The 22,876-nt window shown below is 38.6% G+C and overlaps 1 protein-coding gene across 1 annotated transcript in view; it reads left to right on the plus strand.

Annotated features, from left to right (window-relative positions):
• LOC135744551 (heparan sulfate glucosamine 3-O-sulfotransferase 3A1) overlaps positions 1–12,189 on the plus strand; it is a 50,244-nt gene extending 38,055 nt beyond the window's left edge. The window contains exon 2 of the mRNA XM_065262761.2: positions 10,853–12,189. Coding sequence (XP_065118833.2) covers positions 10,853–11,477 — 625 coding nt within the window. The 3' untranslated portion in view covers positions 11,478–12,189. The remainder of the gene's footprint in view (positions 1–10,852) is intronic.
• Positions 12,190–22,876: the final 10,687 nt, after the last annotated feature.

The raw sequence follows: 22,876 nt of genomic DNA on the forward strand, positions 1-22,876 counted from the left end.
ATTAATCCACTCAAAACAAGAGGTTGTGCCCTGAATATAAGGCAGTCTTTTTGGAGACATTCGCACATAAACACGTAAAATATTTTAATATTTTGATTACACTTTACACAAGGTTGTATTTGTAAACATTAGTTAATGTATAGCTAACAATGAACAATACTTCTACTGTATAACATTTATTAATCTTAGTTCATTTTATTTTCAGCATATACCAATACAATTTAAAGATCAAAAGGTGTGCAGAGGACAGGGTTTTCATTCCTTTTGCCTTCATACTCATAGATTTTTGTGTCTAATATTTCTCTGCCCTAATATCGGTAAAAGACAAACTTTATGGACCTCTCTGATACCCACAACATTTCGCACAAACACTCAGATCAGTAATGCATCCCCAGAAACCTCCTGAGGTATCACATTTAGGCCTGGCAGAAAGAATGAATCAGCCACTGAATCGGTGACTTTAAACAGCTTACAGTAAAGAAGACAGACTGAGGAATAGGCTGTTTAATGCTAACAAATCTCTGCACGGCTCAGCAATGCAACACATAGCCTGTATTTAGTACATTGAGGTGTAAACTATGCAGTGCTGACTTTTATTAAACAGCCAAGCAGGGTCTTAAATTAATTCTCGTCGGTTGCCAAGTGTGCTCAAAAACTGGCTTTGGTGAGTAAATAAAACTTGAGTTACAAGTTGGCTGGCAACTTTATTATGAACTGTATGTATAACACATGATGAGAACAGATTCCAAAGGCATACCAACCTTCTTTTGATCTCCTGAAACTTTAACCTTGGTGGAAATAAAGCATCACAAGATCATCTGGGATTTTACTCCAGGTGATGGCACATGAAGAATGCCTACTGCATTAAAAAATATAATATGGCTCAGTTCCGAAATCAGCTAAAATGTACATAAAGTGATACTCATCCCAAAAAATACCCCGTGATTTACTCGCCCTCAAGCAACCGAGATACATATGTCCATCATCTTTAATAAATGTCCTTGCTTTTCAAAGCTTTTATTGGGAAAAAACAGGGATCATTCTGACTTTGAAGCCCCTAAAAGTGCATCCATCCTTTAAAGAAGTAATCCACACAGCTCCAAAGGGTTAATAAAAGTCTTTTGCGGGAAATCAATGCAATATTGTATGAAAAATATTTATATTTTAAACTTTATAAACTATAATAACTAGGGCTGGGCAAAAAAATCGATTTTTCGATTAATCGTTTTTTTTTAAACCTGGTCGATTCAGAATCGATTCTCAAAGAGCAGAATCGATTTTTTTTCTTTCATATTTATTTCTGCAAACAGTGAACAAAAGATTAACGTTAATCGAATTACTAGTCTTCTTCACTAGATGTCACCCTCTATTGTGCCTTGCGCAATGTTATCTAGGAGAGAGAGGCGAACCTGTCATTCATTCATTCAGTGCTTAAAATGGCGGTTTCAGGTGCTTCATCGATTTTATGAATTACCCTTTGTAACCTGCTGTTCACTGTTCTTTTTATTAATATAGTATTTGTATTAAATCTATATTCATCGAGTTGAATCGAGAATCGAGCATAAAAACCAGAATTGAACATTGAATCGAGAATCGAATCGATTTGATAGCTTGTGAATCGAATCGATCTGGAAAATCTGAATTGATTGTCGAAGTGTCTTATCTCTCAGAAGCTCTTGAGATCCTCTTGACTTTGCTTTGAGTGTTTCTGAGCGATTGAGATACTGTATGTGAAGAAAAATGCTGTCTTATACAAACTACCTTTGTCACTGGATGTGATCTAAAAGCTTCTGATTCCACCTCAAAGCAACTAAGAAACAAATGGGTCAGTAGAATAATAAAAAATGTACAAAAAAATAAAAGTGCTTCACAATGCCATAGCATAGAAGAACCATTTTTGGCTGAATGGTTCCATATAGAACCTGTTAACATCTGAAGAACCTTTCTGTTTCACAAAAGGTTCTTTCGATTATAAAAATGTATAAAAGAAGTGGTTATTTGAGGAACCAAAAATGGTTCAGAAAAAAAGTCAAGAGATGGTACACCTGTGCACCTAAAGAGTTCATATAAGTACCATTGAGGCACATATTGGTGCCAAATGCATACATTATTTGGGTCTAATGGTACTGTCCCAAGGACAGATTCTGACCATTTTTAACTATTTATTCTGACAGTGTAGATGCCATGTTGAAATGTTTCAAATCAAAACCCAAGCATCACATCCTACCATGCACATGCACATACAGCATTCAGTCATCACAATATCACACTCAGCTGTGATCACATATACATGCAATGATTTATTACACTTATTGAAGACTATTTTACCGTAAAATTTTTCTAAGCATGCATTTCTGGGTCCAACTTGCTGCCTTTGAGCAGATCAAGAAGTCCAGGACACACACAGGCACATTGAGTCGTAACTCGTGCCATTACGTCTGTTTCTGTGACTACAGCGGGTGGGATATCAGGACTTTAAATCCACAAATGTCAGTGGCACTCAGCTCATTTCAAGCATTCACTTTTCAATCCGCACCCCAGTTTAGCCGCCAGTAGGATCAGAGGGAGCGGTTAGAGTTTTCCCTCAAAGCAAACGCAACATTAAAGATTCCCCTCTTGTAACGCTACGTTCTGGAGTGCATGTGGTGATAATGGTGCGTTCGACCTCTGTTGACTATGAGTGTGCTTTCTCTCCATCTTTCTATTGTGAATTATTTACAAGAAGGTTGCCACCCTAACAGCTTATTTCACCTCTTTTACGCAGTGAATTTGGGACAAGAGACTAAAATGCTGCTGATAAATTTATAAGAACAGACAGTAAAGCAAACTCTATGACAAATTTACAAAATTGTGCAGAAGTAAAAATAAAGATGAAAATAAAGGATATGAAAACACCTGCTCGCCCATTGCAGTAACTCTCTTTTCATCTTTTTTGATGAAATGGAATAAACAGTAAATTTTTGTTAGTAAAAATAATTAGTTGTTTACTTTTTCCTGATGCAATGGGAAATTCCCCAACATTACTGTACAGGCTTACAGTAAAAGAACATTGCCCATGTGTGTAACTTTCTGTTGGTATGAATTTTTCCTGCACCGGATCAGTCTGACTGTGGTTTGAATAAAGCACAGCGTGTGTCAGGTCTGGAAACTTTGCTCGAATGCCCAAATTAGATTTTATTGGATTACGGCAGGAGTTTAGATCAGTGAATTAATACCATAAGGTCCCTGTAAAAGATCCTTGTGTGTGTGCGCGCATTCTTGAATATGTCATGAAATGAGGCATTTGTTTAAAACTTTCATCTCTCTTATTTAGTCTTACTTAGAAATACGTCCCTATAGTTTTGTCCAGCTATATGAAATGAAATATGGAAAACCTTTCGGGACATTTACCAGAATAGCCTGCAGCTGTTCTCCTTGAATTCCAAAGCTTTTATACTATTTAATATAATGCACTCTTACTTTTTGTTATTCTTAAATCAATCTGAATCACCATATTTTCAGCTGACCATGAAATTTTGAGTAGTATATTGTAAGAAAACAGGGCTGCGTTCTCCGAAACTACCTTAACGTTACGTCGTTCTTAAGTTGTACCTTAAGCTGTACCTTATCGCTAATACGTGTTTTCCGAAACGTTCTTAGTTACGTATCACTTCTGTTAGTTGTTTTTTTACGATGTAAATAGTCCTCAGATTGTATATTATATTCTATTACCAGACGGTCATGCGAAATCCGATGTAAACAATAGACTATATATCTATATTTCACGGATTATACGCATTTGTGGACAAAAATGGTCATTGGATTATTCACACATTTGAAACAGACTGGATTCAACTTGTGATACCCACAAAGGTAAAAAGTTCTGTTTGTTTTTCATCCGGACTTCTGTCATAAAATACAACATATGATGCTAGAACATCTGTAACTCATGGTCTAGCTAAATGAGATGTAAATGAGCCCTATTGTCTCTCCAGCCAGGTAAAAGTGCTAACTCTTCTTTCTCAAATTTCTCGGCATTCTCTTTCTTGAATGTGTTACATTCAAATGGCCACAACTTCTCCAAATCTTATCAGATTTCCATGTGTTACACATCATTGGAAAGCTTAGAAACTGCACTTTGAATAACTCAAAATGCCCAGATCCGACTTGTGTCCCTACTTTCCGTGACTGGTCACATATTTGTTACTCAACTGTTTTGTCAAATTTTCAAACCATTGATGCTTCGGTTTAGGGTTATTAGTTTTTTCAAAATCTCTTAGTTTTTTCCAAATCTATTAGTTTTAGCAGTGATTTTAAGGTAGGGATGCTTTAAATTTTTTATTTTTTTCCATCAAAAATATTTAATTCAACTTTTCTCAAAATTGACTTTGCTTGTTTCGAGGTTGTAATAGAGAATAACAAAATATAAATAACTCATTTTTGAAAAATTGCTCATTCCAACTCATTTTGCCAGCACGGGTCACATTGGTAAGATGCCAGAGTACAAAAAATAAATGTATAGATTGAATGCAAAAAAACATCTACCAAATGCATAAATATAAAATGTTCTGTAAAGAATAATACCATTTAAATTTTTACTTTAAAGCACAAAAAACACAATCACAACTTCTAAACTATGTGGATGGCTTATAGCAGCAGCTCACACACATACACATGTCACAGACAATACATTTACATATGATCCCTATGCCATGGCCTTCCTCAAAAGCCAGAGCTTACTTGATGGTTGAGTGATCTCAGAGTGGAAACCCAGACATTTTTTCCAACATTATCTCACTCACCTGCGCTGTGGTCCGTCAGCAATGATCAGCACTCACATACCTGTCACAGATCATAACGCCTTGGCCGCCTCAGGGCAGGTGAACCACTGCGACTGTGTATGACTAAAGGGGTCATAAAGCCAGACACTTGTGGTCAGGGTGCAAAATGTACTTTGTGTCACACCCGTTAATCTTTAATGAAGTTTCTGGACAGAAATATGAATGCGTATTTACAGTAAATTGGCCAAAAGTGAGATACAACTATTTGAAAATCTAGAATCTGAGGGTGCAAAAAATCTAAAGTCCAAATGAAGTCCTTAACAACACATAATGATAAATACATTTGTTGATAGATTTATGGTAGGAAATTGGAATATGATCTGTACTTAAAGGGCACCTATTATGCAAAATCCACTTTTACAAGGTGTCTGGACATAATGGGCCCTATTTTAACGATCTGAAACGCAAGTGCGAAGCGCAAAGCGCAAGTGGCTTTGTGGGCGGATCTTGGGCACTGTTGCTATTTTCCCGGCGGGAGAAATAACTCTTGCGCCAGGCGCAAATCAATAAGGGGTTGGTCTGAAGTAGGTTCATTATTCATAGGTGTGGTTTGGGCGTAACGTCAAATAAACCAATCAGAACGTCATCCAACATTCCCTTTAAACGCAAGTGCGCAAGTTCTATGGCGGGTTGCTATAATTATGACTGATTTACCAGGTGCACGCCAGGAGCGGTTCACAGCCGAGGAGACCGACGTTCTTGTAAGAGCAGTCAAAGACAGAGAAGTTGTTTTGTATGGGGTTAGGAGAAACCCGCCCAAATCAGCGTAGGTTTAACAGGCGTGGGAGGAAATGGCCACAATTGTCTCATCAGATGGCATCCCCAGGACGTTGCGCCACAAGAGCTACAATGATGTCAGGAGACGGGGGAATCCCAAGCTTGCCAGCATAAATCGGGCACGCCGTGTAACGGGAGGTGGATCTGCCTCTACACATGACCTGACGCCAGCAGAGGACATCGCTGCGTCCACCCTCACAGCTGAAAGCCAAGAAACGCAAGCAGTCCAACCCCAAAGCACACTTGCAAATCAAGTTCATATACATTAAGGTTTCTTATGAAAACATTTTAATTATTATTTACATAAAATAAACTTAATACAGCCACAAAACAAACTTATGAAAATATTTTAATCATTATTTGCATGATAATTTTTTAACGCAGCCACACAAAATAAATAAAAACTATCACCACAATGCTCACCACTATGATTCCCCTTATCTCATGTGTTAATATTTTTTATTGTAACAATTTATGAGTTGCAAAAATAACTGTTGCATCTGTGTAGATTAGATAAGCAAATTGGTGCACGTTGTGCACGCTATACATTATGGTCAAGCATGTGCCCTTAAAATAGCATAATGAACAACGCGCAACGCGCCACTGACTTTAGACTAGTTTTTTCTGGTCAGTGGCGCAATTTTTTTTTGAAACAGCAAAATAGCATTAGGTATGATTTGTGCCGGAACACGCCTCCTTTTTTGCGCTGAACTGCCCAGGGAGCGCAAGTTCATTCCCTAGTTTGCCGACGTGCGTCTGTGGAGGGAAAAACCTGCTGTGCGCCGGTGCAAAATACGAATGATATATGCGTCACTGACAAAGTCAATTGTGCTGGGTGCAAGATAGGGCCCAATGTTTGTTGGCAGTGTGTGAACACAACCACCCTACAATGAAAAAAATCGACCCGCTCCATGTTTTTTAATCCCCATTAAACCAAAGCAGTCTCATTAGAAATGCCGTTTTGATTCTTGTATCAATGTGAGGTCACATTGATAAAGCCCCGCCCACTTACAGTCCTGCATTACCATAAAACGAAACTTCCTGTCAGATGAACATCTCTCAGTAATTTGCACCTTAAAAACGCGCTTTTATTACCATCAGACAAGATTGTGAGACTATACCCCAATAAGTCATGTTTAAATGCTGTTTTCATAACTCTTAACCAACTGAAATAAGTTGTTGTGAAACATAAACAGATCTCAGTTCAGAGAAACGACCGGTCCTGTCGCAGCGCCGGTCTGCTGTGCACGCGTGCCCATTCAGTTCAGCTGAAGGCGAAAGGCACTTGCTGTTTTTTTGTTTCCCATGTAAAGAACAGCTCACGTGGTGTCTCCTGCATCTGCCATGCTATCTTTAACTGGCTGAAGCTAGCTAAAGGGCTCGTTATAGTTGTGCGTAGGTCCTACGGCGTAGGTTCCGCGTAGGTTTTCATTTATACTTTTGCGTCGTCCTCCGAGTCGACGTGCAAACACGCGCACACCGCTGGTAGGCAGTGTCCACGCGTGTAACCACAGTAGCAGTGCGACCGTCAGAGAAGAAGCAGCTTGGCAAGTTAACCCACAAACGAAGAAGAAACAGCAGCTTGTTGTGTATGATTTGAGAAGACCAGCAGTGATGGAAGTAAATAAACAGTGACTTTTGTTGCGTTAAATTTGAGTTAAATCACTCCTCAACTTGGCTCATCTTGGTTTTCACCGTCACAAACGGAAGTAACTATTATGCAGTTTTTTACCTGATGGGAGGGGTTCTGGTGGACCAATCACAGCGCTTGTGGTCCGCGTAGATCTGACGCGCTGTTAAAAGCTACGCACAGGCTACGGCGTAGAACCTACGCACGACTATAAATCGGGCTTAAGTTCGAGGAGGTTGACTTGCAGCACTCAACATTTGAGTGCATTTTCTTTTCCCACATGGCAAGCCGACCGGACGTGACATGGGGGTGTGGCAGCATCGACAATTCCATTTTTTATCTTAATTTCGATCGATTTCGATTTAAATTATGCATAATTTAACTTATGCATAACTAACATCAGTAACAGTCAGAAAATCATTTGTTTTTGTACTTCTTTATAAAACCTATCAGCCATCTAGAATGTTTTATCTTTTTAATAAACAAAGCCAAAATGTACTTGCATTTGGTGCTTTGGTACGTGTTCTCATGCACCCTGTTTGTGGGCCAGCAGTGTTATTTCCAAACACACTGACTTAATAGTGGCTTTAAATCACAGACAAGTTCCTTTCACCCCTTCACCCTGGAGTTCACCGGTTGAAAAAATGATGAGTGAGGATGGAAATCTAGAGGATGAAAGTCTGTCGGACCAAGGGAAGAAATATTGAGTCAATTAGATGACGATTATCTGCTCAGGATGCCACTATAGCGTTGTGGGAGATATTTATGGGCTTTTTTCCTCTCTACTGGGAGTCATGACTCGACGGCAGTGTGGCCTGGGTACCCTCGTGTCTTTTGTGATTACCGTCCATTTGATTCAACCCACCCTTTATCCGTCCCTAGGGGCATCAAGCACATTTTTTTAGTCCTGCTCGTCTGGTGCAATAAAACGCCAGGTATTGCACATTTTGGACATCTGTCCAGAATTCAACTCATCAGCTTGTCAGTCAAGTTCGCTGAAATGGGTGTGTCAGAAAAAACATACATTATCAATCAAGTCATGATATAAGTTTAAATCTATCATACCGCCTTTTAAAAAGCAATAAAAAAAATTCCCGGAGTTGTTCATGCGTTTCATGGCAAGATCCAATCTACACATCATTAACTGGATTTGCTTAAAGTGCGTTGTCTAAATGCGAGACCAAGCGTTTGGATGATATTCTTCGTGGTTGGATCGGTACGTGTCAGACCCTGCAATGATCCGGATGTGTTTAAAGGCTGCGGTTTTCCGCCTGTATTAAATGCCCGAATGCGTGTACAGGGAGTCATACTCTTACGGCATGAAGAAGACATCAAACGTTGCTCTGAAAGGGACCGTAAATCAGATGTACTCGGAGGCAAAGCTACTTCAAGTGTTACATCATTTACACTGCCAATAAACATCTGTTAGAGAGACTCACTTTCCCCTGCCAGGGGATGGAGGAAAATTTTTCAGCATACTCCCTTTTATACGAGTCCTAAGAGAGCATTAAGACTTTGAGGGTTGTCCATCATGTCTTCTCGTTTTCCCAAGCCTCCTTGTTTCTTAGTTTCTCTCGCTGATATTGTTTTGAGACTTATAACCATGTGAGACTTCTTGTATCACTAGACTACACCGTCACCTAACTGATTCAGATAATTAATGATAGTTATAGAAACTAAGTAAAGAACTTGGAATTTCATCTGACTAGCTGCATAGCACACCAACACTACATAGACACATCAATACTACATGCTGGAAAGCTAATGTGTGCATTTTTATCACGTGGCATGGTTTTGCAATGGCATATGATGAGTAATACAAATGGAAGCATATTTCGGGATGACCTGAATGGCCATCGTGGAATGAATCTGAACCTGCTGACCGCAGACCACTAGTGCTATTATGGCCTATAAACCACCACGAGGGTTAGAGTAGGCCATTTTGTCAGAACATAAACCCCCCGGTGGAGGAAGATAAATAATTGAGGGCTGCATTTTGCACTTGGACTGAATTTAAAGTGAACAGGCCTTATGAGCTTCTAAATGGTGAAGTAGAGCGCTGTAAATCATTAATCCACTGCTTTTATCCTCTTTGGATCAGGTCACTGTCCTGAAGGCATTGAAGAGCACTGGAAGGATAGAGTGAGTGAGAGGGAGAAAAAGACTGCCATGGACAAACAGATTAGACTTTTTCTTCATCTTCAATGCCCAACACAGCCAGAATGCAAAGCAAACCCCCAGAGAAAGAAAGGGTGAAAAAACGCAAGCTAAATATTATGGCAGCTCCTGCTGGCTGGCTAAAATATCTTAAAGTTAGCATGGCAGTATGTGTGTAGTAAGTCTATGAACATAATTGACTATTTTGACAATAAATCATCTTTTCTAGAGTTATTTTGGTATTCAAATATTTTCTATAATTGCTCTTCAAATCTGATTCTTTTATGTTTCTGCTCATGTAATCATGGGGCCATTGGTCAATGTTTTAATAGAGGCTTCATAAATCCCTTATAGGGTTCACTATTGTACTAAAAGCCTATTAGAAATGCATTCTCCTTCATATGGGGTGTGTACACCATACGCAAAGCATCACGTTCCTCGCTCTAGATCAGGGGTGCCCAATCCTGTTCCTGGAGGGCTACCGTCCTGCAGATTTTAGTTCCAACCCCAATCGAACACAGATGAAGCAGCTAATCAAGGTGTTCAGGGTTGCTTAATAATTACAGATAGGTGTGTTGGAGCTGGACCTGCAAAGGCCTTTAAATGGTCCTTCACTCAAGTTCTGTATGCTACACAATCATGGGGAAAACACAAAAGGCAATTGCAAAAGAGGCTGGCTGTTCACAGAGCTCTGGGTCCAAGCACATTAATAGAGAGGCGAAGGGAAGGAAAAGATGTGGTAGCAAAAAGTGTACAAGCAATAGGGATAACCGCACCCTGGAGAGGATTGTGAAACAAAACACATTGAAAAATGTGGGGGAGATTCACAAAGAGTGGACTGCAGCTGGAGTCAGTGTTTCTAGAACCACTACTCACAGATGTATGCAAGACATCGGTTTCAGCCGGATATTCTTATTATATGACCAACACCTGTATTACCGACTAATAGTTAAACGCGCTTCTGGTGTGTACATCCCCTTAGACATAAACAGAGGTCAACTTTGACAACAATTTTGAGTGTTTGATGCTGATTTGAAGGTGGAACAAAGCTTGGGTGATTTAGATGAAGAGCCGGTCACACTACAGTTTTCGTTCCATTGACTTCATTTTTTATAGGTGTGATTATGTCACATCGAAATGCAAGCTTGTGCGAAGATATTTTGCATTCCGCTGCGTACCAAAGTCTGGTGAGCTCTGACCTGCGAATTCATTTCAAGTGTAGCCGTGACCAGCAGAAAATCTGTACTTCGCAGTGTAACCTTTCTTTACTGAAAAGCAAAGATGGACGAAGCGCTTTCCGTCTGTATTCGCAGCAAAGTCCGAAAAATAATTTGCATGTTTAAAGTGTAGTGTGGCCGCACCCTTACAATCAAATACATCAATGAAGGAGAGTTAAGTTCAAACCTAGCAAGTATAGACTAAGTATGAATCATTGAATTTACTTTCTATCTTTTGTCTTTCTGTACAGAGACCTGATGCCTAAGACCCTGGAGGGCCAGATCACCATGGAGAAAACCCCAAGCTACTTTGTGACGAGTGAGGCCCCGGCCCGGATCTATGCCATGTCCCGCGACACCAAGGTGATCGTGGTGGTCCGGGACCCCGTCACACGAGCCATCTCCGACTACACACAGACATTGTCCAAGAAACCTGACATTCCCACTTTTGAGAGCCTGGCGTTCAAAAACAGAACTACAGGGTTGATTGACACCTCGTGGAGCGCCATTCAGATCGGCATCTACGCCAAGCACCTGGATAACTGGCTGCAGTTTTTCCCAATGCGCCAGATTCTGTTCGTGAGCGGAGAGCGTCTGATCACCGACCCGGCCGGGGAGCTGGGCCGTGTGCAAGACTTCCTGGGCCTGAAAAGAATCATCACAGACAAACACTTTTACTTCAATCAGACCAAGGGCTTTCCTTGTCTTAAGAAGGCAGAGGGCAGCAGCAAACCCCATTGCCTGGGCAAAACCAAAGGGCGGACCCACCCAAACATTGACCCTGAGGTGGTGCAAAGACTTAGAGACTTTTACAGGCCTTTTAACATAAAGTTCTACCAGATGACTGGCAGGAAATTTGGCTGGGAGGATGACTGATGATTTATATTGAACAACTAAGACCATGTGAAAGACAAGGGAGAAATAACCTCAATGTGACCTCACCAGCTTCAGGACAGGTCCGTGCAAAATCCCCAAAGTGGTTTAATGTGGTTATTTGTATATTTATACATTTAAAAGCCATGTATTGAAGAGAAACTCTGCTTACTTAAGCTAAAGAGAAGTCCTCTATGCATTATCTCTCAATGGGACCGTAAACTGTGAATTATCCACTGTGTGTATGTGGTTGGAGATCAAACTATTCCTGCCATATTTGATGTGGAAAATGCTAGATGCTTAAATACTTTTGCAAAATTTAAAGATAAATAAGTGTATTTTTTAAATGTAAAGTTATTTATTTTAAATATATGTACACATACAGTTGACCTATTTTGAAAAATCTCCACAAATACCTCTTTTCACTTTTGCGTGAGTGGAGGAAAAGCAATTTCGAACCAATGCCTTATGTAAAACCTCCATGTGGACAAAAACGTACACATATTGTTTTCTTTACAATTATTGACAATATTTGGTTGGAAGACAAGACAACAATCTAATTTCAAAAAATATCTCAAGTCAGGAATATGGTCCACCGTGTGACATATGATGTCATTTCCTGTCTTTTTCTCGCCAAGGTCCACTTCACAAAGCTGTCTGCTTTGTGTGTAAGAGAGACTTTGTCTCAAAGTGACACATTCAGATTTTATTTTAATTCAGCAATTAAATTTAAAAATTTTGAAATATTAGTCATTAATGTAATGCAGATTATGGATTTTTAATGGAAGAATTTCTTAAAAACATTATATTTGACTGTTTAATAAATAAAATGATTGTTAAAGCTGAAATATGATTTTATTTTGTTATGTTAAAATACATTTGGTAACACTTTACAATAAGGTTGTGTTTTTTAACATTAGTTATGACATACATGAACTAACAATGAATAATACTTCTATAGCATTTATTAATCTTATTTCGTGTTAATTTTAGCATTTACTAATGCATTTTATAAATCAAAAGTTGTAACTACCATTAGTTAATGCACTATGAACTAATATGAACAATTGTATTGAATAAATGCTAAAAAACTACAATATATCGTTCATATTAGCTAATGCATTTACTCATGTTAACAAATACAACCTTATTGTAATGTCTTTTATCCATTATCCATTCAGTTTCCTATTCTAGCTTAATAAGGACAGACAGGTTTATGGGGAGGTAACCACCCTAATTATCTAAACTAGCAATTACAACCCCCTCTCTTTTTTTTACATATAATTATACATAAAATGAAAAAATATGTACAGTTAATACTTCAACACCCCCCACATTTCAAACCAATTCAACAACTTTGAGGACAGACAATAAAACACAGATAAAACACAGTTAGAAAAAAGGTAAAAAAAAATACCTTTTCTGTCACTGGGGTGGTACCATAAGGTAACATACAGACTGATCTCACGTATAGTCGTGTTATAAAATTTGATTAATTTGTTCGTGTTTATGGCATGAAATTCAGCTTTATTCGTGCCTTGAGCCTGAATATCTTTTTCGTATCAGGCGCACAAATTTATTTTTCATGTCATTTTATGCATTGTTTTGTCATTGTTCTTTTTCCTATTTTCTTACCATTGTCACTTGGGGTTGGGCTAGAATCACTTTCTGTTAAATTTTTAGACATCCTAACCCAAACCTCAACTCTAACCCCAACTCCAGGTGAGAATAATTTTAAAAGCGGAAGAAAAACATGTTGAAACCAATACAAAAAAGTACATCACCCCAAGCCCAAGCGACAATGATTTAAAAATAGGGAAGAAAAAGAGAAAACAATACACAACTTTCTTTTTAGAATCATTTTCTGTTACATTTTTAGACATCCTAACCTAAACAACAACTCAAACCCCAACTCCAGGTGAGAATAGTTTTAAAAGCGAAAGAAAAACATGTTGAAACCAATACATAAAAGTACATCCTAACCAAAACCCCAAGCAACAATGATTTAAAAATAGGGGGAAAAAAACAGAAAACAATACATAAAATGACATGAAAAGACATTCGTGCTTAAGGCAATGAAAAAAAGCTGATTTTTGTGCCATAGACACAAATAAATTAATTAGAATTTTCATGACTATAACACATCTTTCTGTGAGATCATGTTGGTTTTGTAACTTAACAATAACATAATAAAATGCGGTACCTGTTGGTGTACATTACTGTACCTTAATGACCCATTTTGTATCTTTAAAGGTACCATTAAATGGTTTGTACCCCTTACATTTCACTGGTACAAACTTGTTCCTTAAAGGAACACAATTGGTCCTTAGGGTATAATATTGTACCCCAAAAGGTCATTTCAATATGTTGTATATCCATAAAGGTACAAAAAGCTACCTTTGACGGTAAAGAAACGGTATGGTTTTGTAACTTTTTTTTGACAGTGCATTGGTACGTAAAGTTTAAACAGTGTGATCTCTGTGATCCAACCTGCTGATGATCCTAGCACATCTGTTTAGCCAAACAATGACAGGAGTATTTCAGAAATCTGTCTGAAAATCAAAAATAACGTGTCAGTTTTCAGAAACACTTCCCTTTAAAGGACAAGTTCGATATTTTACACTTAAAGCCCTGTTTTCAGATTGTTTATGATGAAATAGAACGCTTTTGACTGAAATTTCGACATATGATGCTGACCCGAGAATTTTCGGATGTTTTTTGTATCACCTCCCACCTCTATAATGGCTTTATAGGTGCACAGGAACAATCCTTCCTAAAATGCATTAAACTTTCATTTACAAAGATGTGAAACTCACCGAGTGGTCAGGGGTGTTCACTGGTATGCTCACACAAAAATCGCTGCAAAAGACGCATTCCAACAGGTTTTATCGTAGTTTTGTCCAACTCCATTGACTTGTATTAGATGTGCTGTGAGGTACGGTATTACTCCGCGCTGGGAACTTTGTTTCTATTCTTGCAATTGGCAAAGGCGGATTAGCGCCACCACCTGGGCTGGAGTGTTTATTATTCAAGCTCTCAGAGGAAGAATGTACGGGTGTGAGGCGTTTGGAAAAATAGGCCACAAGTTTACAACGAATGCTAAAACACCTGTTGGAAAGCATCTTTTGCAGCGATTTTTGTGTGAGCATATCAGTGAACACCCCTGACCACTCGGTGAGTTTCACGTCTTTGTAAACGAAAGTTTAATGCATTTTAGGAAGGATTGTTCCAGTGCACCTACAGTATACACCCATTGTAGAGATGGGAGGTGAAAAACAAACATCCGAAATTTCTCGGGGCAGCCGCATATGTCGAAATTTCAGTCAAAACCGTTCTATTTCATCTTAAACAATCTGAAAACAGGGCTTTAAGTGTAAAATACCGAACTTGTCCTTTAAATATATTAATTTCGTCATATTTTTTATTATGTCCTTGTGTCCTACCTTATGTGCTACTATTATGTTTTTTTTGCAATATAAATAACATGATGTTAAACAATAAAAACCATGTCCCCATCCCTCATCTTCCTGCACTTTCCAGCCCTTGGCTTCTCTCCTATCTGTTCCACTCCATTCAGTCTCATTGTCTCAGCTTATCTCTGTTTCTCCTTTACGCCAGACGGTTGCCGGATGCTTGAAGCGCTCCAGAAGATGCTTCTCGCTGTTGGTTTATTATTTTGTGGATTATGCAAGCCTGTTGGGAGTTTGGTCTTCAGTGAGCACATAGGCTAATTTGGCTGGGTATCGGCTGTCTGTTTAGCACAACTGGAAACCACAACGGTAAGACATGGATGAAGTGCACAAGCACTGGCAACCACAACAACTGCTTGAGGAAGAATTGAATTTTTAATCTAACCCTTATCTCTCCCTTTCTCACATGTCCCTTTCTTTGCTGACAAGGTGCGTTTCCAAGGACAAATTTGCTAAAACCTGCTAATATCATGGTGGGGGAAGCATACTTTTAATATAATGAATGAAGCAATTTAGCCCGTAAAAGTGAACTTTAAGGCTCCTGACAGACAATTGCACTTTTAAAGCGAAGCTCTCTAACACCCCCCTGGATTTCTGTTTGTTTTAGTTTTCTTGAGGAATCTCTTTCTCTGTCCTCTACGCTCCCTCGAGTGCCGTCAATCCACTCCATATGTTTGTTTAAAGAGTCTCCATAGTCAGGTTGGAATCTGACAGCGTTTATAATCAACCTAAACTGAGTGTTAATTTGACACAGAGTAAAACGAAATACCACAGGTTGGGTTTCGTACTATTTTTTTCTAAGCTGTTGAGCTCAACCACTAATTTTTAATCCAATCTGTAGAATTTAAGGATGACTTATGAATACTTGCTAATGAACCCACAAATATTTAAACACACCCAGAAGTCAAAATAAATGCCTGCGATATTAAACGCTTTGTCCTCAAGTGAAGTGAGCACCAACCCTTTTAAATGGACAGTAAGGGAGCTCCGCGTGAGACTAGCGTACTGTCTTGTTTCTTGGTGGCCTGCAACAAATGGTTTAAATAAGTAATGGACACGTTTGTTCGTTCAGTGGGCGGGTTGTTTGGTTTATAAATTAATGAAACGCTCAGTGTGTCAGTCTTCTCATTACAAAGGGCAGAACCTTCAAACATTACCACACACGCGCAGGCTGAAAACCACACACACAATTAAAAATGCACTAACACACACACGTGAACAACACAGGTCAGTCAAGCAAAGCAAGTGATGATGAAGACGATAAATATTTAACATCGTCCGAGTGCCAAAGTGCCGTGCTAAGACATGACACGCAAACAGACGCGGGACAAAGTCAGTGACACAGGCGGGAATTATTTATGACACTGGACGACCGCATGCACTGCTGGGAGAACCAACGGCTGATAAAGAGCTCGCCACCTAAATACTGCACTCGTTCGGTTATGGTAAAGGACCACACTCACTTAGGAGAAAAACGATGAGGAAAATTAGCTTGCTCTGGATTTATTGGGATTTTGCACATTTTGCCTGGATAAATCAGGCTGAAGTGGGGAAGGTCGTGTGTGGTTAGGAAAATGTGGGAGTTTATAAATTCAACTCGAGCAGCAAAAGTGCATCAATACACCTCTATTGAGAAGTTAAAAGACTATAAGAAAGTGTTTGTTTTTGAAAAAGCGAGAGGGAAAGAAATAAAAGGCCTGGGAGTCTAATTATTCAACGTGATTACATATGTATTTTTACATAAGTGTGTTTGCTTGCACCACACATACATTATGTTTTAAAAAACACTGAAAAGTATTATATCGACGTTTTGACAGGACTAATATGTTAATTATTTACGTATTAACAGCTTCAAGGTACATTTACATTAAACGACTTTGTGGCTGTGTGTCGCTCATCTCTTTCAAAAGAGGCGTTTCTATATCTGGTTGTCATAATGAGTACTGTCCACTCTAGACGAGATGCGGATGACGTGAACTTAACTGATTTGTTCTCATTGGTAGTCGCTCCAGAATGTCGTTCATAATTTGCATAAAGTTAAACATTTCTCAACTTTGACATGCGACTGGACACGCCCATCCAGCCATCAACGGTCATATGTTACTCATGTTGCCAGATGCCACAGAGCTTCCGTTGAAATCTATGAGATCGCGTCACTCTGCTACTGCTACTGCTACTGTGAATGTACCTTTACAGACGAACAAATTTGTAAGTATGTCTATTTATACATTTATAAATAAATTAATAATTGCGGGCATTGACGTTTTTTACTCATATTAATGACATGTTTTCAGTCATTTTTTTACTTATTTGAGTTTACTCATTTAACAAAATGTTCATGGATTTTAGAGAATTTCATAATGACTACACATTTAAAGCCTAGAATGAATAATATTTCTGTAATCATTTAACCAACATGATCTCACAGAAAGTTGTGTTATAGTCTTTGTTACAGTCACGAAAAATCTTGATCCCAGTTCTCATCAGCGACCGTAAACGTCAAATCTTGCGTTGATTATGAATTTGAATCAAATTTTTTCGTAAACTATAACACGACTTTCCGTGAGATCAGTCTTGAACCAGTTTTTAATATTTAGTTTGTTTGCCATGACACCCAAAAATGCATTTTTCCAAAACAAAACAGAAATGATAAAAGATGTAATAAACACAAAAGATGTTAATTTTATTAATTTGCTGTAATCCACATCTTTAACATTCATACGATTGCAAGGAACAGATCCAAATTCAGCTGTTCATCCAGCGATCTTGATCCCAGTTCTCATCAGTGACCTTAAACGTCAAATCTTGTGTTGATTATGAATTTGAATTCAAACATTGCACCATAAGAAGCTTTTTGACACATGGCACATGGCAGTGATATCAAACACTCATTGGCTCTTGCGTGCTACGTCACAGATTTGCGACATTTCCGTCTCTCAGTCGATGTATGTTTGAAATTCAAAATGCACGCCTTGACAGAGAGAAACTAAATAAGTTATTGTGATAAATTCTTTTGTTTGGGATTAGGGTAAGGTTTGAGGTAGGGTAAGGGTGGTAACATTATCGAAAAAAAGGTTAAAGGTAAATTATACAGCAATCTTTAAGGTACGAAAGGTTTAAAAATGTTTTACATTTTGTAGCTGTAAAAACGTAATAATGCTACAATTAAATGTTGCAAACACTTCTATATTGTACGCTTTAAACATACAAAAAATATGTTTTGTGTTTTTTAAACTTACATGTTAATAGTGAGACCAGGCTGAATAATCTCAATTTGCCACCCTGTTCTTATGTGTTTTCCTGTTCCTATAACCAATGCCAAAGGAAATCACAATAAATAAGCTATCTTCAATATCAGCGTTTTCCTTTTGGTACCCTTAGCTCCCTGTCAGGTAATGTATGAAGGTGACAGGTGCACTGTCAAAAAAAAGGTAAAAAATGGTCCCTTTACTTTCAAAAAGTACACATTTGCACCTAAAGAGTTCATATTAGTGCCCCTGAGGTACATATTCGTACCAAAGGGTGAATAATAGTACCCCAAATGTACATACTGATACTGAATGTATACATCTGTACTTAAATGATACATATTAGGACCTTTTTAAGGGTACTGCCCCGGTGAGAGCTAGGGACCATTTCTTGACCTGTATTGAGTCTGTATTGAGAGCCCATAGGGGCAGCAGATGGGGGACTTTTAACCACATTTTTGAAGCCTAAAATGACACATGGCATCCTAGTCTTGCATTTTCAATTTTGTTTTAAGATTTTAACTCCCTAAAAAAACGGATTGACAATGTCATTACATCCGAGTTGTACAGTATAGTAACTCAAAAGATGTAATGGCATTGTCTCCTAAGTAAATCCTTTGAGTTATGAAGTCATTTTTCTCCATAATGTGTCACTTCCTCATTTTTTTTTTTTTTTCCCGCAATGACAAATGCTGCTGGTAGGAGTCTTAAAAGACCCAGTCCCCTTATAAATACAACAGGTATGACAGTTTGTTATTTTTTCACAGGCCTGGGTTTTCTCAGCCTCGCGCTCTCTATGATTAATGCATTTCAAACGGGTCGACAGTGTAAACAGGGTACATTACGTCTGAGCTGTCTGTTGAGTCAATGGTTGCCAGGTAGGTTCACTCAGTCACTTCACGTTAAGCTTTGGGCTGAAATGCGCCATTGTTTAGCTCCAGGTTTTTCTGAGACATTTACATGAGTTACACGACATATTTATTTATGGAGTACATTGTGGAATTACAATAAGACGTAATGTACAATTACAGATAGATCGACTGGCCGTTGCGGTGCGACATCAATAATGTTGCTGTATTTTGGTGACTAACCTCAAGCTACAGCAAACAAAGCCTTTTACAAATGCTTCATTATGGATATGCACATAAAAGGGTGAGTTTTACAAACACCACACGCCGCAATAAATGATTGAAGAGCACCAATGGTCCGATTCATGATTTTACATTTCCTTTGGTTTGTAAGTGTGTGTTAATACATGTAAATGATATGCAAAAGGTACAAACTCAAAAGAAAATGATGACACGAGTTATCATCTCCAACGTAAATCTCTTTTCTTGGACTACAACAAACACACAGATTGTAGGCAACAGTTTACTTTCTGCGATTGGTGATGTAGAGAAGACCGACATTATCATAATTCCTCCCGCTTGGACTCACAGCCTGTAAGTTAACTCCTGTTAGCATTGCATTGTGCACAAATCTTTCAAACATGGTAAGGAGCGTCACATTTCCAGCTGACGTCTGAGGTATTAAGGCCAATCACAACGTATCAGGGTCAGTTTTGTACAAAATCCGTGTGTTTCAGGAAGACAGGGAAACCTGAAGCTACGAAAAATTCAAACACATTGTATTATACAAATACACAAAATAACATTGTTTTTTAGCTATGAAATAGGTGCTCTTTAATTAATTGGGAATGTGTCATAACAGTGTTTACCCGTAACCCCTACATTTTCAGAATTTTTTTTACAAAAAATGATCCTTAGCTGTCACTAGGGCGGTACCCTTTCAAAAAATACACCTTTGCACATTAAGCGTTCATATTATTATCTCAAAGGTGCATGGTACCAAATGTATACACATTTGTACCTAAGGCTACATACAGTTTCTTTTTTCTGACAGTGTACTTTAGCTGAAGGTGATGTAAGTAACATGATCCAAGTATGCGTGATGGCATGCATGTGCATCTACCTGGGTCAGATATCCAGTCCAGGTGGGAAACCAGGATCACCCTGGGGACATGCTAGCTTCGTCTCACATCGCTGGTCCCTCATTCCCTTTCTCCCGTGTTGGCGTCACCTGATCCAAGGTGAGGTGAAAAGAAGGATCAGATCAGCACAATAGAGCCCTTTTAATTAGCAGCAACGCTGGGATTCGCTCAAGAGGAGCCGATGAAAGGCGAGCGTCACCAGAACGGGCTGTACAGTAATTGCTCTGTCGCGCATTTTATCAGTTGAAATCCATCAGTATCGATTTCGAGAAGTTTAAAGTGAACATGAACTCCAAATGGACCCTATTACTTTTTAATGACTTCATTAACTTTCTTAATTTCTTGTTTAAGTAAAAAAACTGTTATACTTTATTAGCCCTTTGCCTCAAAGCACTTCATTCTGGAGCTCACCTACAGCATTTGTTAGGATCCAAAATGGTTTCATGCTCCATTTTTCACATTGAATATCTTGTTACTCAGAAAAATGATCAAAAATTATCATAGTCAAAACTATGTTGACTTTAACTTATTAATTATATTTCATGTGTTTTAGGACAACATATCTGTATTGCAACTGGCACACTTGACTTCCCTTAAAACCCAGAAATCTAAATATGGGCGGTCAGCAATGAAGGCTGGGGTTCTTCTTCTTCATAGGAGAAAAATGTTTTAAATCAATTACTTGGACATTTTGCACAGAGCGAGCACGCCACCGCTTCTAACCTCCAGGTTAGAGAGAGTCTGTGTTTGTTTAAGCTCTCTCTGGCCCATATTACTGAAACAGCTTGTCATAATGAGCAACACGCTATGACTTCTTTCAACAGCGGAAGTCTGACACGCCTGCTGGGCCTTTGGCTCTCCATCTTCCATGTTTAGCGGACCGACCGCACTTAAATCTTAAATCCTGCCCCCTCTATTGTGTACAACACCTGGGACCACTATGACAAATGAGGGTCTAAAGTAGCAACAAATGCCAATAAGGTACAAATGGGGTCTTTCCTGAGGTTCTGAGGTGAGGTGATGTCAACCATCATCACATGAATACAGTAGTCCAGGGTGACTTTTGTTGGCACGGTGTCACCAAACGGGCCCACATGTTCTCATAGTTTGTCTATCATGGCGACTCTGTCTGGACTTTCTCAGGCAGTATTTCAGGCCCGCAGCTCGACTTTGCCTGGGGAACAGCAATCCAGAACGAAGGCCAAACAAGATGCTGATATGAATCATGACAAGAGGAGGAGTTGTTTTCGATCACTCAACAAGTTTGGGAAATTTAAAATGAAAAATTGTAAGGTGTGAGCTATATATCAACCAACGGGACAGAAAAGCCACAAATAACACAAAACTCCTAGACAGAAATAGGATGGAAAGAGTAATAAATCTTCTGAGACCCAAATATTTCTATATTTTTACAGCATGAAAAGTATTATGCCATTACAAACCTGAACGACATGTAGACGTTAAACAGAATGATAGGGACTGACAACTTAATTCACCATTCAATATTGTATGCGAAAGAGTAACTACAACATTTTAAATACACTGTCAGAAGAAATGGTCAAAATTTGTCCCAACCTATCACTGGGACAGTACTCAGATTTAAAGGAAAACACCACAGTTTTTCAATATTTTACTATGTTCTTACCTTAACTTAGACAAATTAATACATGCCTATCTTTTCTCAATGCATGCCCTTGATCATTGTACAGCACGTCGTGAAGTGTTAGCATTTAGCCTAGCCCCATTTATTCCTTAGTATCCAAACGGGGATGCATTTAGAAGCCACCAAACACTTCCATGTTTTCCCTATTTAAAGACTGTTACATGAGTAGTTACACAAGTAAGTATGTTAACACAAAATAAAACTTGGTGATTTTTTAAGCAGACAAAAATTAGAACTATATTGTATGGCGGAAGAGCACTTAGTTTGCTGCACTTCAACTTCAGTGCGCAGTAACATCATCACTCCTGACTACTCCCCCTCTTGCTCAAACTTTGTCAATATTACTTCACCTGAGGTCAAAGTGCGGCCAACTAAGTGCTCTTCCGTCATACAATATAGTTCTTATTTTTTATCTGCTTAAAAATTGCCACCTTTTATTTTGTGCCACCATACTTACTCGTGTAACTACTCATGTAACAGTCTTTAAATAGGGAAAACATGAAAGTGTTTGGTGGCTTCTAAATTCATCCCTGTTTGGATCCTAAGGACTGAATGGGGCTAGTCTAAATGCTAACACATTCACGATGCGCTGTACAAAGATTAAGTGCACGCATTGAAAAATGATAGGTATGGATTAATTTGTCTAAGTTGAGGTAAGAACATAGCAAAATATTGAAAAACGGTGCTGTTTTCCTTTAAAGGTCCTAATGTTTATCATGTAGGTACCGATATGAATACATTGGTTACTAATATGAACTCTTTAGATGAAATGATGTAGTTTTTGAAAGGGTACCACGCTAGTGAGAGCAAGGGACCATTTTCTCTGACAGTGTAAAAGTGTAAGAAAGTCATACTGGTTAGAAATGATGTTAAAATGATGGTTGTGCTCACCCTGAAATCTCTTTAAATATTTACACTTGAGATCATGTCTCTCAATTTATTAAAAGAAGATAACAGTGTGAAAAATAACTAATCTGGACCTTACGTGATCCATGCCGAAAACCTTGCGTGATTTCTTCGTATTCATTGGA

Source organism: Paramisgurnus dabryanus, chromosome 1 (assembly GCF_030506205.2).
Source record: "Paramisgurnus dabryanus chromosome 1, PD_genome_1.1, whole genome shotgun sequence".
NCBI classification, from domain to species: domain Eukaryota; kingdom Metazoa; phylum Chordata; class Actinopteri; order Cypriniformes; family Cobitidae; genus Paramisgurnus; species Paramisgurnus dabryanus.